The sequence below is a fragment of the Planococcus citri genome, chromosome 5, assembly GCF_950023065.1.
Source record: "Planococcus citri chromosome 5, ihPlaCitr1.1, whole genome shotgun sequence".
NCBI classification, from domain to species: domain Eukaryota; kingdom Metazoa; phylum Arthropoda; class Insecta; order Hemiptera; family Pseudococcidae; genus Planococcus; species Planococcus citri.
In genome coordinates, this window is record NC_088681.1 from 6,623,500 (window position 1) to 6,641,956 (window position 18,457).

Here is an 18,457-nt window from a genome sequence, read left to right on the forward strand (position 1 = left end):
CGTCAAATTGGTAAAATTTTGATTTTTTTCTCATTTTTGGATTGATATTCAAAAATTTAACAAAGATCAAAAAATACACCATGTAACTTGGAATTTCGGCTAGTGATAAGTTTTTGAATGTTATGTACTTACTTCGATCTAACTCTGATCAGTTCTAGAAGTTTCGCGCAAAGCACGAACATTCAAAAAAACAAATAGACTATGGATTTGACAGATTCTGTAATTAACTCCGATTAGATTTTGATAACTTCATTAATCGAAGGAATTTGAAAAAACAAACACCAACATAAAATACCATTGTGTATTTTTTCCCATATACACTGAAGGTCGACAAGTTTGGTGTCAGTAAGGCATTTATGCGGGTATCTATAAAAATACGAGTAAGAAATCGGTCAAGTTTTTTCACATTGGAAAAAAAACAAAACAAAGAAAAACAAATTAGATAGGTACTCAATTATTGATTATTCAAGTACATTTAGATGATAAGTGATTAGCTAGGGTGCTCTTCAAGCGGAATTTGTTGCCGCAATGGGCACACTCAAAACGAGGACCCTCCACATGGGAACGTTCGTGTATATTCTTATATCCTTGCTGTCTGAATTGTTTTTTGCATATGCGGCATTTGAAGGGTTTCTCTTTAGTATGCGTACGTTGGTGCTCAGTAAGATGATGTTTTAAAGCAAAACTTTTGTTACAAGTTTGACAAGAGAATGGTTTCACACCGGAATGTAGTCTCATGTGATTAATGAGAGACCCTGTAGAGGATAACTTTTTTCCGCAAACAGCGCACTCAGAACGAGCCCCTTCCTCGTGGACGCGTTCGTGCCTCAATTTGCTGTGATTGTGCTCGAATCGTGAGTCACAAAAGCGGCATTTGTAGCGTTTCTTTTTGCTATGTATCAATCCATGTCTAATTAGGTTGTTTTCATTAGAAAACTGTTTGTCACAGACTTGGCAGTGAAACGGCTTCGGATGTTCTCGCTGCTGGTGTCTCGTCCAATCACGTTAATAGGAAAACTTTGTACCACAAATATCGCTGCAGTAAGGCAATGAATTCTGCATCTGTACCTCAGCCTACAGGAAAAAAAGATCATATCGCAAATGACACGTCCTTTTTTTAAAATAATGGTGTTGCCAACTAGTTATGCTCCATGAATAGGTACCACAATGCAGTATGTACACTGTACAGAGTGCGCAAAAATACTTAGTATATATTAGTACCCCCTTAAAAAGTCTTATGTCTAATATGTGTTTCGGTTGGTCACCGTGAATAACGATAAAGATAGCACATGATTGGTCGTTGGATTGGGGTAAGGACATTCCACCAATCGTATGCATCTATTTCGTATTGTCCAGTTCAAAAAATTTCTTGCGAGTTCTATGTAAAAAAGCAAAATCTGCGACGTCGGCGATTTTTTTTCGCCATTCTGCATTAAATTGTTCCTTAGAATGATCGTTTTCAAGAAAAAAGTTGTTCCAGCCGATCCGGGGGGAGGGGGTGGCAATTTACCCTATTGTCACACGCGGAATTGCTATGTATAGTGCTCTACCATGATCAGCTGAAAATTTGAAAATCGCCTATTCTCAAATAAATTGGTGTTTTAAAACGTTTTTTCCTCAAATGTTTCGCATAGAATAGGTAAGTACCTATCTAAGCTAAAACATCGAAAGATACTTAAATATGTATTATAGTTTCTGAAACTGAGAAAATATTTCGAAACACAGTGGGGCCAATTTTTTGGCACCAATTACAAAAAATCGAGATAAGCAACTAAAAATTTTTTTCTGTTTTCAGAAATAAGCAATAACAGCCAAAAAACTGGCATCACTGCGACTCCGAAATATTGACTTACAATGGGCCCTTCAACTTGAAAATTTTTCGAGCTGCATATTTTTTCTATATCGTAGAAACGTTGTTAGCTTGAAAAGTTGATGATATTCGGTATGCTGTATGTTGGCTTGAATGATGTGAAATATTTCAAAAAACAATTTTTTCAAAACACAAACTCACTCGAAAATACGATATTTGTCCATTATTCCAATCCCTCATTAGAACCCTAAAAAGTGGTCTGGAATATTCAATGGAAATGGTAGCTTATAGATTTACGCGGAAGCTTAAATAATACACAACTAAACTATCTTTACACTTTTGTAACTGGGCCATTAATCTTCTTTTAAAAAAAGGTCGGTAGGAGCTAGAGCGAAAAAAATCGTGGAAACGTCTCCTTTTCGAGGATCCATATCTTTCCTCCAGGAGCACCTCCAGAAGTAAATGATTTTCAACTTCAAACACACGTCTTCTTCACTAATTTTGATCGAAATCTTCTTACATTTTTTTTTTTCACCATCTACCCTAATGCATGTATGTAGTATATTGACGCACTAACCTTGTTTGAAACATTGCCGGAGTTTCGCGTTGTTGATTTTTTTTCGCTTGGGAGAGGTTTTTTCTGTTTTGCAGATCGAGGCATCGGACGGCGACCGGAGTTTTCTTGATTTTTTGAGCATCCTGCTCGCGCCTCTGCGTTATTACGACTCTCAAACGACTTTTCGGAGGAAGGAATGGTAGAATTTGGAGATTGAATATCTTCGTAAGAATGTTCCGCTGGTGATACTGAAAAATAAAAATTGGAATTAAAAAAGAGATATCTAGCAACGGGGTCATTCCATGTCAATTGGACCAAGAAGTGGTAGGTGGGTTCGGCGATTTTTTTGACATTTTCCCTGTGGAAAGACTTTCCGAAGGGATGACCAATGGCGCAAATCGCAGCCCTGTAGCCCATTTTTAACGACAGCCAGGGGGTGTCAAAGTTTTAAAATATCATCCATTACAGCAGTGGATTACTCGATAACCACGATACCTACCAAAATGGAACTTTTCCCCATAGTTAGAGGTTTTGAAAGGCTTTTTGGTGATATCATAAAAATCAGTGTTGCCACTTTTTTTCATACAAAAAATTGGCTCAAAAAGTTTCAAAACGTAGTTTTCATATCGTTCCGACTCGAAAAAATTCAAAAAATAAACAAATTTCAATTTTTTTTTGTGAGTGTGATTTTTATCAGCTTTTTCATTAAATACGTCAGAAAGAGGTCAAAATAAGACAACAGAATAAATTTAAACAAAAATAAACAAATTTTAATTTTTTTTGTGAGTGTGATTTTTATCAGCTTTTTCATTAAATACGTCAGAAAGAGGTCAAAATAAGACAACAGAATAAATTTAAACTTTTTTTGATGTTTGGAATTGAAAATTGAATTTTTTCGAATTTTGATTTTTTTGTGATCGAGTTAATTTTACCGATTGAAGGGAGTTTTTCAACTTTTTCAACGGATACGTAATAATAGGGATCAAATGGGTCAACTTTACCAATCAAAACTTTTTTTCACGTTTTAAATCAAAAAATCGCATTTTTTTCGCAAAGTTTAAATTTTTTAAAATTGACTTTACGACAAGTTACCATCCCAATTTTTTAATATGTTGTTCAGCATAAGCAGTTGTCCATAATATATTTTTTTCAGAATTTTTGAGAGTCGGAACGATATGAAAACTACGTTTTGAAACTTTTTGAGCCAATTTTTTGTACGAAAAAAAGTGGCAACACTGATTTTTATGATATCACCAAAAAGCCTTTCAAAACCTCTAACTATGGGAAAAAGTTCCATTTTGGTAGGTATCGCGGTTATCGAGTAATCCACTACTGAAATGGATGACATTTTAGGTTCACTGAAAACTTTGACACCCCCTGGCTGCCGTTAAAAATGGGCTAGAGGGCTGCGATTTGCGCCATTGGTCATCCCTTCGGAAAGTCTTTCCACGGGATAAATTTCAAAAAAATCGCCGAACCCACCTACCACTTTTTGCCCCAATTGACGTGGAATGACCCAACGTTTTCTTTTGGGAATGAAAAAATAATTTATTTATAGAATTTTGTTTATTCCTCAATTGGAAAATATCCGCACTCTTATACTCAGTAGGTGTGTAGTCAAATTCAAAAAATGAAAAAAAAACGACCAAAAAATGCCAAAAATTTGAATTTAAAAAAATGACTACCAGGTATGTACTAACCTTTTTCGAAATCTTGCGCAAGTGGATCCTCTGTACTGCCAGGACTGCTATTCGAAGTTACATTTATGGAAGTTTCTGCGTTCGTTACTAAAAAAAAAATACACGTAGGTATAAGTCCAACAGTGTGTTTCTACTTATGACAGCATAATAATTCTAAATACGTATAATTTCTTACTCACCTCTTATGGAAAATGGTTTAAGGATTGCCTTCGCATTTAGAAGACGGTCTGTAGATATTTCTCGGGGAGGAATGGTCGAACTTACAGAGTGATTATCTTCGGCAACCTGTTCGGTAGGTTCATCGAGCATAACTAAAAATACAGAAATACTGACATTTATCCACTCAGCATTGTTTATTCTTCTCTTATAGTACGGAATATTAAAATAGGAATAATTCCAGACCCCCTCAACCCCTCTCCTCGATCATCTGGTGCAACTTTTTTCTTAAATGGGATATCCTGAGGAAAATTTTAAAGCATGCTTGCCAAAAAAGAAGTTGGCCTTGCCCTTATCAACAAAATGGCGGCCATTTTGATTAAAAGGTCAGCCGAAATCGCGGGTTTTGGTTTCCAATATTTGACTCGGAAGAAAACCACCAGCCAAATTTTCAAGAATTGAAGCGCACTTTTCGATTTATGATGCATTTTTGAAACTCACAATCAGAAAGCCAAAAATGAGGGGGAAAAATCAAAATTTTACCAAATTGACGTAGAGAGCTGAAATTTGGTATATACTCTACTTCCAACCTGTCAAATTGATTGGAAAATGTTTCAAACCGTTTTGAGCAGTTTTGGAGCCTCCAGCAGATTTCTAAAATTTTGAAATTTCCTCAAAATTTCATTAAATGAAATTCGAAATCCGAAATTCACGATGCATTCCAACTTAAACACGATATTAAGTGGACTACTGGTGAGTTCAAGTCATTTTGGAGCCTCCAGCGACTGTATGAAAACTCTTGACACTTCCAGAAGGTTTTTGAAACTTGAAGAAATTTCAATAAAATTTCATCGAAAGCAGTTTAAAAGCCGAAATTCATTCTGTACACTATTCCAATACGCTATCAAGGCAGCTGCAGGTATATTTCAAGCCGTTTTGGAGCCTCCAGCCAGTTTTTGGAAATTACTGGAGTCTCCAGTAAATTTTTCAATGCTCGAAATTTTCAAATTTTACCAAATAGAGCTGAAAATTTCATTTTTGACCTGTCGAATCGATTGGAAACGGTTTCAAACAATTTTTAGCAGTTCTGGAGCCTCCAGCGGAAATTTCATCACCAGCAGTTGGAAAGCTGAAATTTGTTCTGTAAACTTTACAATAAATTCATATCTAAAATATGTACTATGAAGTCCACTTCTGGTGGATTTCAAGTCGGGTAGGAGTCTCCATCGACTTTTTGGAAATTACTAGAGCCTCCAGCAAATTTTTCAATTCTCGAAATTTCGATAAAATTTTACCAAACAGAATTGGAAATCCAAAATTCATTCTGCACTCCTATTTTAACAAGTTGTCGAAACGACTGCAGGTGGGCTCAAGTCATTTTGGAACCTCCAGTGACTTTTTGTGAAATTCTTAGACCTTCCAGTAGATTTTTGAGATTTGAAATTTCTGGAAACTTCATCAAATGGAGTTAGAAGCACGTACAATGCAGAGTGAGTTTCGTCCTTCCAATTCCATTCGATGAAATTTTGTAGAAATGTCAAGTTTCTAAAATCTCCTGGAGGCTCCAGTAATTTCTAAAAAGTTGCTGGAGGCTCCAAAATGACTTGAAATCTACCTGCAATCGAATTCATAATGAAGTGAAATTAGTTTACAGAATTAATTTCGGCTTCCCAACTACTTGTCAGAGACCGCTGGAGGCTCCAGGACTGCTAAAAACAGTTTGCAACAGTTTTCAGTAGATTCGACAGGTCAAAAATAAAATTCCCAACTCTATTTGGTACAATTTGATGAGAATTTCGAGCACTGAAAAATTTGCTGGAGGCTCCAGTAATTTTCAAAAAGTCGTGGAGGCTCAAAAACGACTTGAAATACACCTGCAGCCGACTTCATAGCGTATTAGAATTAATTTACAAAATGAATTTCAGCTTTCAAACTGCTTTTGATGAAATTTTGTTGAAATTTAAAGTTTCAAAAACCGCTCTGGAAGCCTGGAAGCGCCAAGGGTTTTCCAAAAGTCGCTGGAGGCTCCAAAATGACATAAAATCACCAGCAGCCGACTTCAAAGCGTGTTTAAGTTTGAATGCATCGTGAATTTCGAATTTCAAATTTCATGTAACGAATCTTGTGAAAATTTCAAGTTTCAAAAATCCGCTGGAGGCTCCAAAACTGCTAAAAATAATTTGAAACAGTTTCCAAACGATTCGGCAGATTAAAAATATAATTCACAGCTCTGCTTGGTAAAATTTTATGGACATTTCGAGCATTGAAAATTCTTCTGAAGGCACCAGTATTTTCCAAAAAGTCGCTGGAGGCTCCAAAACTGTCCAAAACGCTTCAAAATCATTTTTAATCGATTTGGCACGTTGAAAATGTGGCATTTCCCAAATTTCAGCTTACTAGGTCAATTTGGAAAAATTTTGATTTTTTTCTCATTTTTAACCCGAATTTGATTTTTTAAAATTCATCGAAAATCGAACAAAACATTTTAGCTCTTGACATTTGAGTTGGTGATAAATTTTTGCATGCACTTTCGATCTATCTTTGTTCAGCTCAAAAAATTTCATCCGAGTCTTATGATGAACAACAAAATCTGTGATTTTGGCTGATTTGCCAATCAAAATGACCGCAATTTTGTTAATAAGACCAACCTTTTTTTTTTTTTTGAAATTTTGATTTAAAATGTCCTTAGGATGTCCCTATATTTTCCACAAACTAACATAATTACCAACCTTCTTCGGTAAATATTTCTTGTTTTACTTCTACTTTCTGAGGACCGTCGATCGACATTTCTACGGAAGGCATACTCGAATCCGTAATGTAACCATCTTCGGTAACCTGTTCAGCAGATCCTACGAGCACTTCTGAAAAACAGAGTTCAAAGTTATTTATCTATTTCTCGAATAAGAAAGTATTTATTTTACTGAATCTTATTTTCCCAGTCAGTTAAAAATGATTGAATCAAATAGCAAACGAGCTATCTCTTTTCTCTCCTCATTTTCCAACAATTAAGTAATTAAAAAAAAAAAAAAGTAAAAATTTCAGGATTATTAGATTATGTTGAACACTACAAAAGTTGAATTCGAATGCACCCCATAAATTGATGTTTTTGGAGCAAAACTTATTGTAATTGTAAGTAGTGATAAATGTTTTGAGCTAATACTAAATATCTACTGACCTTTTACAGAACGTTGATCAGTTCGTGCCTCCTTATTACAATGATCGTTCCTCGAATTTTCTGAGGAAGCGTTAATCGATGAAGTCGAGTTTTGAATATCTTTCGCAACATTTCCGGCAGTATTTGTTCGTGTAACTGAAAAATGAACAAAGAAACATAAAATTGATGTAAAAATAATCGAATATTTTTTTCCTGAAAATAACGAGACATTTCAAAGATGAATATGCAACAAGAACTACGACGATGGTACTAACCGAAGCACTCTTCCACCTGTTGCTTGATTTTATTTTCAAAGTTGGCAACAGTATCTTCGAGACGAGAACATCGTATTTTCAATCTGAAAATTTCGGTTCGAAGATGTTTCTCTGATAGTTGGCACTTTTCATGTTTCAAGTTTTTCTTCGATGTCGATTTCGCTGCTTTAGGAGGAATGGTGTCCTGATTATTCGTAATATCTTTAAAATTCTCGCTCAATCGTTTATTAGGAGCATCTGCGGTGGTAGTGTTTTCTAAACCAAAACCAAAATTATCACATTATATCGTGGTTACCTATCGAAGACGATTAGTATGATAATAAATAATGTAGATATTTTACTTTCGAAGTCCGAGCTGCACGTGGTATTTCGCGATGTGTTTATATTCGACTTTGGCATTGAAAAACTAATTACATCTGCACCGAATTGAAAGCTCTGAGTAATCGAAGGCGTGAAGTTGTGTTTCACTTTTGGTCTTAACGTTGGAACACTTGTCGGTTTCAATACTTTACGTTGCATCGAGATTTCGTAGTCTTCGGGTTTAAAATGTCCATCACAAAGTCGAAAATGTAGTTTTATTTTATCTACATTTATATCACAAAACTTGGCCCACTGCTGTCGAATATCAACATTAAACGGGAAACTGGAATTTAAAAATTCAAGCTGATGAAATGACGAATCAATGGTCACACGTGCACTGTACATATGTACGCAAATTACTGTTTACTCACACGAAAAATTCGTTCGCTGAGATATACCCACATGCGACGCACATGTCCTCATTTTTCGTACGCTGATCATCAGTTTCATCTTGAATTTCGTAAGGCTCTTCACTATTTAAATAAAAGATGTATTGTGTTAACAACAAATTAGGAAAAAATGTTGAAAGGTGATGGTTTTTTAAATGAGTTGACTATATAGACACATGGGTTTAGTGCCTATATGGAGTTGACTTACTTTTCTTGATCAGACGGATAACCATCATTTTCTATCTTAAACGAGATATCATTTTGGAGCTGGTTTGAGCTAAGAGGATCACTGGAAGTTCTAAGCATGCCTTGCTCGGATTTCTCTGCAGAAAAACTATCAAATGAATCCATATTGTTCACACGTGCGTCAGTAAAATTTATTTAAGGAGTTTTTATCACAAACGTATTTTCATAGTCGCGACATTTCTTTCAAATTACAATTCACCATTGACCATTTATCAAATAAAAATAATCGAATTCCTCATTTAAAAATTGTAGATACTTGTTGCATCATAAAGAATTTTAATTTTTAAAGTTCGCCGGCAAATTTATCAATCACAATAAATTGTTATCATCAGTGTTGAATGTTGCAAGATAGTTGCAAATGTTGCGAAAATTCCCTGTTTTTAGCGTGACATAGTTGGCAACATTGCAATCGATGTGGTATGGTTACGGTTACAGTTACGGCCTTCTACATACAAGAAAAAATAATTAATCAAAATTATTTTCTAATTCGACTGCGCAGCTGCGGGCATGAAAAAAAGTAAAACAAAAAATGAATACACATGAAAAGAAAAAAAAACGAGAAAAGTAAAAACTGAAAACATAAACTACTGTAACTGTAACTGAAAAAAAAAAAAAAAAAAATATTAAAACTAAAAGACAAAAGTTGAAAATTGAAATTGAAAACCAAATTAAAACTTATTGAAATGAATTGAAAAATATTGAAACATAAAAAGTAACTTGAGAACTTGAAAATTTGACATGCTTTCAAGTTTCACTTCACTTCACAGTTCACTTGTTTAGAGGTTTTTAATGTTTATATGGACAAATGGACAATGGACTACGTTCATCAGTGATGGCAAAACTTTTTCATTTTAGTTCAAGTTTTTAGTTCTTTGTTTCAGTTTTATTTTTTTCAGTTCAAGTTTTCAGTTTTTAGTTTCAGTTTCATTTTTTTCAGTTCAAGTTTTCAGTTTTTAGTTTCAGTTTTCTTTTTTTCAGTTCAAGTTTTTAGTTTCAGTTTTTCATTTCAGTTTCAGTTTTCATCATTTATTAAAGTTCAATACAAAATGAAAAAAAAATTCTTTTCTTTATTTCATTATTTCTTTCATGAATTTTTTCATACTCATACATTAATTTAATAGTCGGGGAGCCCACTTAAGGATAAATTGCACCCCCTCGTCGATCCTCCGGGACAACTTTTTTCTTGAAGGGGAAGTCCTGAGGAACATTTCTGGGAAAGATCAAGCAAAAATTTATCACCTGTCAAAATTTTAAGTGCTAAAGTACGTTTTTCGATTTTTGGCGAATTTTTGAAAATCAAATTTAGGCCAAAAATGAGGGGAAAAATCAAAATTTTACCAAATAGACCAAGAAAGTGTTGGCAAAATTGGAATCGTAACCGTAACGAACTATGTTCGGTAACTTTTAAGTTTTTATTTTTTATTAAAAAATGAATTTCAGTTTCGCGATATATATATTGTTGGTTACGTATAAAATGGTTTTTTGTTCTTTTCGTAAAATCGCGTAAACTGTTGGCTGTTAAATTATCGTTGTTTTTTCGTTGTTTTCGTTAGTTACTAAGTTAGTTCGCGTTAATATTATTCTTGTCGTCGTAAAGTAAAGTCATCGAGCTTTTTGCTCAGTCTCATTTGTCTGGTTTATTGATCGTTAGGTCAATGACCGTTAACAATAAATATTTATTTATTTTTGTTGAAGTTTGTTTTCGTTTTGTCGAATGTTAGGCAAGTTTAATATTGTTGTGAGTCAGATTTATCGATTGAGTATCGATTTATCGTTCATGGTAGCGTGAGCGTAGTTGGTGAAACGCTCTGTAATTCGATGACGTTTTGGTATCCTGTGTGGATTTGCTCATTCAAGTATCCGGCTTGTGTAGCTGTTGAATTTTTGGTTCGTGGTGTTCGACAAAGTAAATGTCGACAGTCCTGTCCTACTTGCGGTCAGGAAAATCGGTCAACGTAGACGACGACGATAGTAGTTCAGATAAGCGTAAATCGAGCGCTGAGTTTCGTGGTTTTTCTGAAAAGGAAAAACCAGAACAAAGTATACCGAAATCGAAAGGTAAAAGTAAAGTAAACGTAAACGTATCTGAGTCAGCAGGTGATACCGAAGCTGGTACGAGTTCCGCGGGTTCCGGTGATATTTCCAACGATCCGTTGATCCCTGTTGATCCCGTTCCTCCTCCGTCTAATCCGTCATCCGGTCCTCCACCTCCTCCACCTCCTGGTCCATCCGACGACGAGTCCGAAGGTAGTGAAAGTAGCGACGACGAGTCCGACGACGCAGCTGTAGAATCCGATTCGAGTAGTTCGTCGAGTGAAAATATGTTCGGTGCCGGTGATAATCGTGTAATGGAGTCGATGGTCTTTCGCGGTACGGGCTTCGTGTCCTGGAAAAGAAAAATCAAAGTTATTTTGGCGGCCAAAGGACTTCAAACCGCGATTCTCGAAGTAAATATGTTATCGTCGCGTAAAAAAGCGAAAGCTTTAGAAATTTTAATTAGGCACGTAGCTGAGAACGTTTTCCGACTGGTCAAGGAGACAGAGGACCCGTACGTATTCTGGACGGAGCTCAACTCCTTGTACCAGGCGGAAAACCAAGCAGCAATTATCGACTGTCGAACTCGTATTTCGAAGATTGTCATCGATATGTACAAAGGTCCGAAAGAGTTCTTGGAGGCATTTTATACGCTAGTCAACGATATGGAGAGTTTGGACGTGATATTGACTCCATCGGAAATCTATACGTATCTGATCAACGCGTTAGGCAACTCGCCTAAGTACGAGTCAGTGCGTATGACTGCTCGAGGACTAGTTCACGTCACAGCTGGAGATCCAAATCCAAAAGTGATTTCATCGTTGCTTTTGAGTTTGGAAGATGCCTCGAAGAACTCCTCGACTTCGAAGAGTTCGACAAGTACCGGTTCAGCGATGGCCGCATCCGATCAATCCGGTAATAAAAATAATCGTAATCGTAATCGTAATAAGTCGCGTAATCGTAGTTCGAACTCGTCCGGTAATTCGTCGAACGGTAACGGTGATCGTAGTGGTAGTAATGGCTTCGTACAAGCCAAAGATCGTACCTGCTATAAGTGTCATAAACGGGGCCACATGGCCAAGTCTTGTCGATCCGCCGGAGGGAATTATAGAAACGATACCAACCCTCGGGGAAGTATCGTTTGCTATCGTTGCAACTTGACAGGGCATATCGGTCGTAATTGCCCTCAGAACGGTGATTCGTCGCGTAATAACGGTGGTAACGGTTCGTCGAGTGGTACGTCGGGTACGTCTGGTACTGCAGGTTCGTCCGGTTCGTCAGGTCCTCGTCCGTCTATCGCGTTAGGTCTTTTTCCGTCGACATCTGGAAAAAAAGAAAATTTCTCGTTAGATGAAGGTCGTAGTCGTAATATCGTAGATGAATTCGTTAAAAATAGTGTCGGTCGTAGTAATTTCGGTGACAGTGCTGCGATTTCTAATTTCGGAAATTCGCGTAACGTAAATATCGGGTCGAACTATTTTTTAGGTGACTCGACTGCTTTAAATCTCGGTGAAGAAAATGCGTATGTCGAGACAAACGACGACGACGGCGTCGATTTTATCACGTTTGTCGTCGACAGTGGTGCGACTTCGCATTTTCTGAAACATCGAGGAGTCTTACACGATGAGAGGAAAATAAACGAAAGTTTACAATCCGCTCATTGTGAAGTTTCTTTGATTAAAGAAGGAGTAGGTCGATTGAGAGTTCTAGCCGATGACGGAAACATCTATTGGTTGAACGAAGTATTTTTCGTACCTAGCCTTTCGTTTAGTCTTCTGTCCGTGTCGAAAATCGTAGCGAACGGTTATCGTTTCTTCTTCGATGAAGATCCTCGTTTGGTCGATCCTGCGGGAAATATAGTTTCTAGATTAGTACTTAACGATAATGGATTGTATACGATTCAATTTATGATCAATATACCTCCTCTTTTGTATTCTTGTTCAAATTATTCATCTGCGTTGGTCTCTAGTGAAGATAGCGACTCTACAAATGTAGGTAATGACTCGACGACGATAGGTAACGATTCTGGTATTGGAAATTCGAATGTTTCAAGTGTAGGTATAGGAAATACCAGTACGAGCAGCGACAGTGATGTAAATCTGAAAAATAAAAAACAGAAAAATAAATTAAAAGGTGAAGGTGACATCTGGCATCGTAGGTTGGCTCATACGAGCAAGACGGTACTAGATAAGATTCCTGAGTTATGTGGATGTGATTGCCCACCTTTTAATCAATGTCAAATTTGCTGTAAAGCAAAACAAAAGAAACATACCTACGATTCAAGTAGGTATAGGTATCCGAATCCACTCGATCTCGTTCATATAGACGTAATGGGTCCTATTACTGAAGGACTAGAGGGCGAGCGATATTTGATTGGCTTCGTAGATGACTGTACAAGATGGGGAGTAACGTTCGGAATGAGAAGTAAAGCCGAAGTAGGTACCTACCTAAAAAAATATGTTAGTATCAGTGAAACGATATGGAGTACGAAGGTAAAGCGTATCAGGTGCGATAACGCTAGTGAGTTTATCGGAGGTACCTTTAAAGAGTTTGTCGATGAAAAAGGCATATCGATGCAGAACAGTGAGCCTTATGAAAAGCAGCATAATGGCACCGTCGAACGTTTCTTCCGAACCATCCAAGAAAAAATGCGAGCTCTACTGTACGAAGGAGGTTTAACGAATAAATTCTGGCTTTACGCTGCATACACGGCAAACTACGTGTACAATCGTTTACCGCATTCTGCCTTGAACGATCTGTCACCGTACGCGCTGTGGAATCGCCGAAAGCCAGATTTATCAAGAGTGAGATTGTTTGGAAGCGTTGCACGAGTTCTGGTACCGCCTGAAAAGAGAAAGAAAACCGATGAGAAGTCGATAGATATGGTATTGTTAGGTTTTACTGAAACCGGTTACGTGTTATACGATGTTTTACGAAATAAATTTACGAATTCGAGTTGTGTAGAAATAGACGAAACGCGTAAGATACACGATGTTATTAACGATCATTTGTTAAAAACATCGCTATCAGTAAGTGTAAGCGATGTGAATATCGTACCTACGGTTACACCGGTATGTAACGCTGATCCAGCTCCTGGTTGCTCCAATTGGATAAACCCAGATGAGCTGACTGAAGCCGAACGTAGCGGTGATAATTTAGTAGATCGTAGTTTAATCGATACATCATCTTCGGATGAACGTAGCGACGATTTTGCTTGCTTTGCACTCGTTGGGGTCGATGACCTTACGTATGAAGAAGCGTTAAACGGTCCTGAATCGAAATTTTGGCGTGTAGCGATAGATGAAGAGTTAAAGGCGATGGAGATCAAGGACGTTTGGTATTCAGCATCTGAAAAAAGTGTAAATAAAGAGAATTATTCGAAAGTAGACAGTAAGTGGGTTCTAAAGAAAAAAATCAACTCGAATGGTGGGGTGAAATTTAAGGCGAGATTGGTGTTGCGTGGTTTCAAAGACAATCATTTCTATGAATTGGATGAAATATACGCGCCAACACCTAATCAACCGATAATACGCTCGATGCTCAATCTAGCTGTGGTCAACAAGTGGCAGTTGAGACAGCTAGATGTGAGTACAGCATTTCTCAATGGAGATATAAATCGAGGTATTATGTTCAGCCCACCGAAAGGGACTAACGAAGAAAAAGGTGTCGTATATATTCTCAAACGTTCGTTATATGGGTTAAAAACGAGTCCCAAGTCGTGGAACGCAAAATTGAATGAGTATTTACTTTCGCTCGGTTTCGTAAGGAGCAAAGTTGATCCGTGTGTCTACTTCGATGCCGAAAATCCTCTACGTTGCGTGTTTGTCGTTTACGTAGACGATTTTCTAATTACAGGTTGCGATGATCGTCTAATTGAGTGGTTGGTCAAGCGTTTGAATGAGCGTTTTGGAATCAGAGACCTGGAACAATGCAAGAAGTTCATTGGAATGGAAATTAATCGTAGTAAAGAAAAGTTAGAAATACATCAAAATTCATATATCGAGCAGTTAGTTAATGATTACGGTTTATCTAATTCGAATAGTATCTCAACTCCAATCGAACCGGGCTTGAAGATTACCAATCTCAAGCTCGATAAAAGTTATGAAACCAAAGTGCGTGGTCTCTTAGGAAGTTTAAGTTACATAGCAAGGGGAACACGTCCCGATATCGCTTTTGCTGTAAACTTTCTAAGCAGATACCAGCACTTGGCAAACAAGGAGCTATTCGAATATAGTAAGCGTATTCTCAGGTATTTACGTAGTACGTTGAACGTGAAACTTACCTACATAATACCTGAAGTCGTTGATAAATACTCTGTTAGAGTATACGTAGATTCGGACTTCGCTGGTGATTGTTTAGACAGAAAATCAACGTCTGGAATTTTTGTATTGCACTATGGCAACGTAATTGACTGGGTAGTCAAGAAACAAAATTGTGTAAGTCTTTCGTCGTGTGAAGCTGAATACGTTGCGTTAAGTACGTCTGGAAAGGAAGTTTTGGCTTGGCGAAATCTGTTTGTCGAATTAGAAGTTCGTATTGACACCGTACCGGTGTATTGCGATTCTAATGCAGCGATTGCCGTTGCGAATACGGTCGAATCGAAACGTACCAGACATATAGATGTCTGTTATCATCATATACGCGATTTAGTCACAAAACAGATCATTTACTTGCAAAAGATATCTTCGGCGGATCAACTTGCCGATATTTTAACCAAAGCCACGACACATACCGTTTTCGATAGACTCTGTGAGTCATTGTTTAATGCTTAAATTAAGTTTTCGAGTTGTTTTTTATGTAATTTAAGTATAATTTAATTGAAATTTTGCTGTAAAAATATTTTGTTTCAAAGTGTTTACTAACACCGGTATTGATAAGAAGCAACAAGTTTTACGTTTATTTAAGTGGTACGCGTGTTAGGGAAAATATTTTTATGGTGGGGTGTTGGCAAAATTGGAATCGTAACCGTAACGAACTATGTTCGGTAACTTTTAAGTTTTTATTTTTTATTAAAAAATGAATTTCAGTTTCGCGATATATATATTGTTGGTTACGTATAAAATGGTTTTTTGTTCTTTTCGTAAAATCGCGTAAACTGTTGGCTGTTAAATTATCGTTGTTTTTTCGTTGTTTTCGTTAGTTACTAAGTTAGTTCGCGTTAATATTATTCTTGTCGTCGTAAAGTAAAGTCATCGAGCTTTTTGCTCAGTCTCATTTGTCTGGTTTATTGATCGTTAGGTCAATGACCGTTAACAATAAATATTTATTTATTTTTGTTGAAGTTTGTTTTCGTTTTGTCGAATGTTAGGCAAGTTTAATATTGTTGTGAGTCAGATTTATCGATTGAGTATCGATTTATCGTTCAGAAAGCTGAAATTTGGGACACACCCTATTTTCTACATGACAAATCGATTGGAAACTGTTTCAAACCGGTTCGAGCAGTTCTGGAGCCTCCAGCAGATTTTCGAAACTCGAAATTCCCACAAAATTTCACCAACATGGAGTTGGAAAGCTGAAATTTATTCTGTAAACTAATTTCAATTCGCTACGAAGTACTGCAGGTGAATTTCAAGTCGTTTTGGAGCCTCCGGCGACTTTTTGATTATTCCTGGAGCCTCCATCAGATTTTTGAAATTTTAAATTTTTACAAAATTTCATCTTAATGGCGATGGAAAGCTTAAATTTACTCTACACTCCAATTTTAACATCCTCTGAAGACGACTTCAAGTGGGTCCAAATCATTTTGGAGCCTCCCAACGACTTTTTGAAAATTACTGGAGCCTCCAGTAGATTTTTGAAACTTGAAAATCCCGAAACATTTTATCAAATGGAGTTGGCAAGCTGAAATTTACTTCGCAAACTAATTTCAATACGATATGAAGTCGACTACATGGTGGTTTCAAATGGTTTTAAATGATTTTGAAGCTTCCAGCTACTTTTTGGAAATTTCAATTTTCCAAAAAAAAACCACATGACCTCTCAAAAAGTCGCGGAAGGCTCCAAAACGTCTTGAAATCCACCAGCAGACGACTTCGTAGCGTATTGAAATTAGTTTGCAGAATAAATTTTGACTTTCCATCTCCGTTTGATGAAATTTTTAGGAAATTTATAAAGTTTCAAAAATCTGATGGAGGCTCCAGTAATTTACAGAAAGTCGCCGGAGGCTCCAAAACTACTTAAAATTCCCCTGCAGTTGACTTCGTAGCGTATTGAAATTAGTTTGCAGAGTAAATTTCGGCTATCCAACTCCATTTGATGAAATTTTGTGGGAATTTCGAGTTTCAAAAATCTGCTGGAGGCTCCAGAACTGCTCGAAACGGGTTGAAACAGTTTCCAACCGATTTGGCATGTCGAAAATAGGGTGTATCCCAAATTTCAGCTTTCTTGGTCTATTTGGCGAAATTTTGATTTTTCCTCTCATTTTTGGCCTAAATTTGATTTTCAAAAATTCGCCAAAAATCGAAAAACGTACTTTAACACTTGAAATGTTGACAGGTAATAAATTTTTGCTTGATCTTTCGATCTACCTTTGTACAGTTTGAAAAATTTTGTGCAAGCCCTATGTTGGAACGCAAAATCTGCGATTTTGACTGACCTGTCAATCAAAATGGCCGCCATTTTGTAAGTAGGGCCACGTTTTTTGAGTACAAGGGCTAGAAATGTTCCTTAGGACTCCCCCTTTAAGAAAAAAGTTGCCCCGGAGGATCGACCGGGGGGGTGCAATTTATCCTTAAGTGGGCTCTCCTACTATAATCTAATTTGCTACTTTGCAACAGAAACTTCAGATTTCAAATTCAAACATTTCAAACTCAAAAATTGAGTATGAATAAATAAAATCTTGGCCTGGGGGCTGAAAAAAAGACAAGTTAATAGTATGCTACTTGAAAGGAGGATTGCATCGTCCTTTTGCCGACAATAAATTGTTATTTTGCCACAATAATCAAAATTTTATAATTAACGTGCTGAGCAGTGAGCACTGTAGTATCAACAAACTTTGAAAATCCAGTAGTTCAGTTCATCAGTTCTGTTCAGAAAAAGTGAAAAATTTGCATTTTTTGTATATGTACTTACAAGTAGCATCTTGAATGGCCCCAGCAAAGCGAGGCCAAAAGTTTTCAGTTTTGGAAAATTTGTGATTTAAAAAGTGGAACAATATCAACTTTAATGAAAATATTAGGTTTTTCTGATCTCAACATTTTTCAAATTCAATAGGTTTCTTGAAATTGTAACCCTGAGAAGAGAATCAAATTGACAATGACAATTGACATTTGACCCAGGCCGGCAACTCAACGAGGGCAAAAGATTGGATAATTTGTTGTTCAAAAATTAGAACAATATCAATTTTATTGAGAGAATTCGCCATTCGGTTTTTCTGAAAATCTGAATTCAACTTCTTCTAAATTTCATCAATGGTTTTTTCAAACTCTGACTTCTGACTCTTAGCGGAAAGAAGGGGTTCAATTGCTTTTGAAAAAAATGAAAATTTTGAAAATAGATTGATGATTTTGTCGACAAAATTCAGTGAATGGCAAAACTTCTACATTTCAGTTCAAGTTTTTAGTTTTCAGTTTCAGTTTTATTTTTTTCAGTTCAAGTTTTCAGTTTTCAGTTCAAGTTTTTCTCATTTCAGTTTCAGTTCTAGTTTCAGTTTTAGTTTCAGTTTCTCCATTTCAGTTCAAGTTTTCAACCAGTTTCAGTTTCAGTTTCAGTTTTCCATCACTGACGTTCATTTCGAAAAAATGAGGGGCTTTGGGCTGCATGGAAAAGGGGCCTTAGT

At 36.6% G+C, this 18,457-nt stretch overlaps 1 protein-coding gene across 18 annotated transcripts in view; it reads right to left on the minus strand.

Moving 5' to 3' along the window:
* LOC135849104 (zinc finger protein 34-like) overlaps positions 1–8,921 on the minus strand; it is a 183,474-nt gene extending 174,553 nt beyond the window's left edge. For 6 of the 18 annotated variants that reach the window (XM_065369330.1, XM_065369329.1, XM_065369338.1 and 3 more), the window contains exons 1-9: positions 8,609–8,918; positions 8,383–8,484; positions 7,993–8,294; positions 7,652–7,906; positions 7,398–7,532; positions 6,952–7,083; positions 4,246–4,377; positions 4,067–4,153; positions 2,388–2,614 (exon numbers count right to left, since the gene is read on the minus strand). In XM_065369330.1, the coding sequence (XP_065225402.1) occupies positions 2,388–2,614; positions 4,067–4,153; positions 4,246–4,377; positions 6,952–7,083; positions 7,398–7,532; positions 7,652–7,906; positions 7,993–8,294; positions 8,383–8,484; positions 8,609–8,751 (1,515 nt within the window). In that variant the 5' untranslated portion in view covers positions 8,752–8,918. Of the gene's footprint in view, positions 1–2,029; positions 2,070–2,387; positions 2,615–4,066; positions 4,154–4,245; positions 4,378–6,951; positions 7,084–7,397; positions 7,533–7,651; positions 7,907–7,992; positions 8,295–8,382; positions 8,485–8,608 lie in introns of those variants that run through there. The other 12 variants (XM_065369336.1, XM_065369333.1, XM_065369334.1 and 9 more) reach the window with 7 other exon arrangements.
* Positions 8,922–18,457: the final 9,536 nt, after the last annotated feature.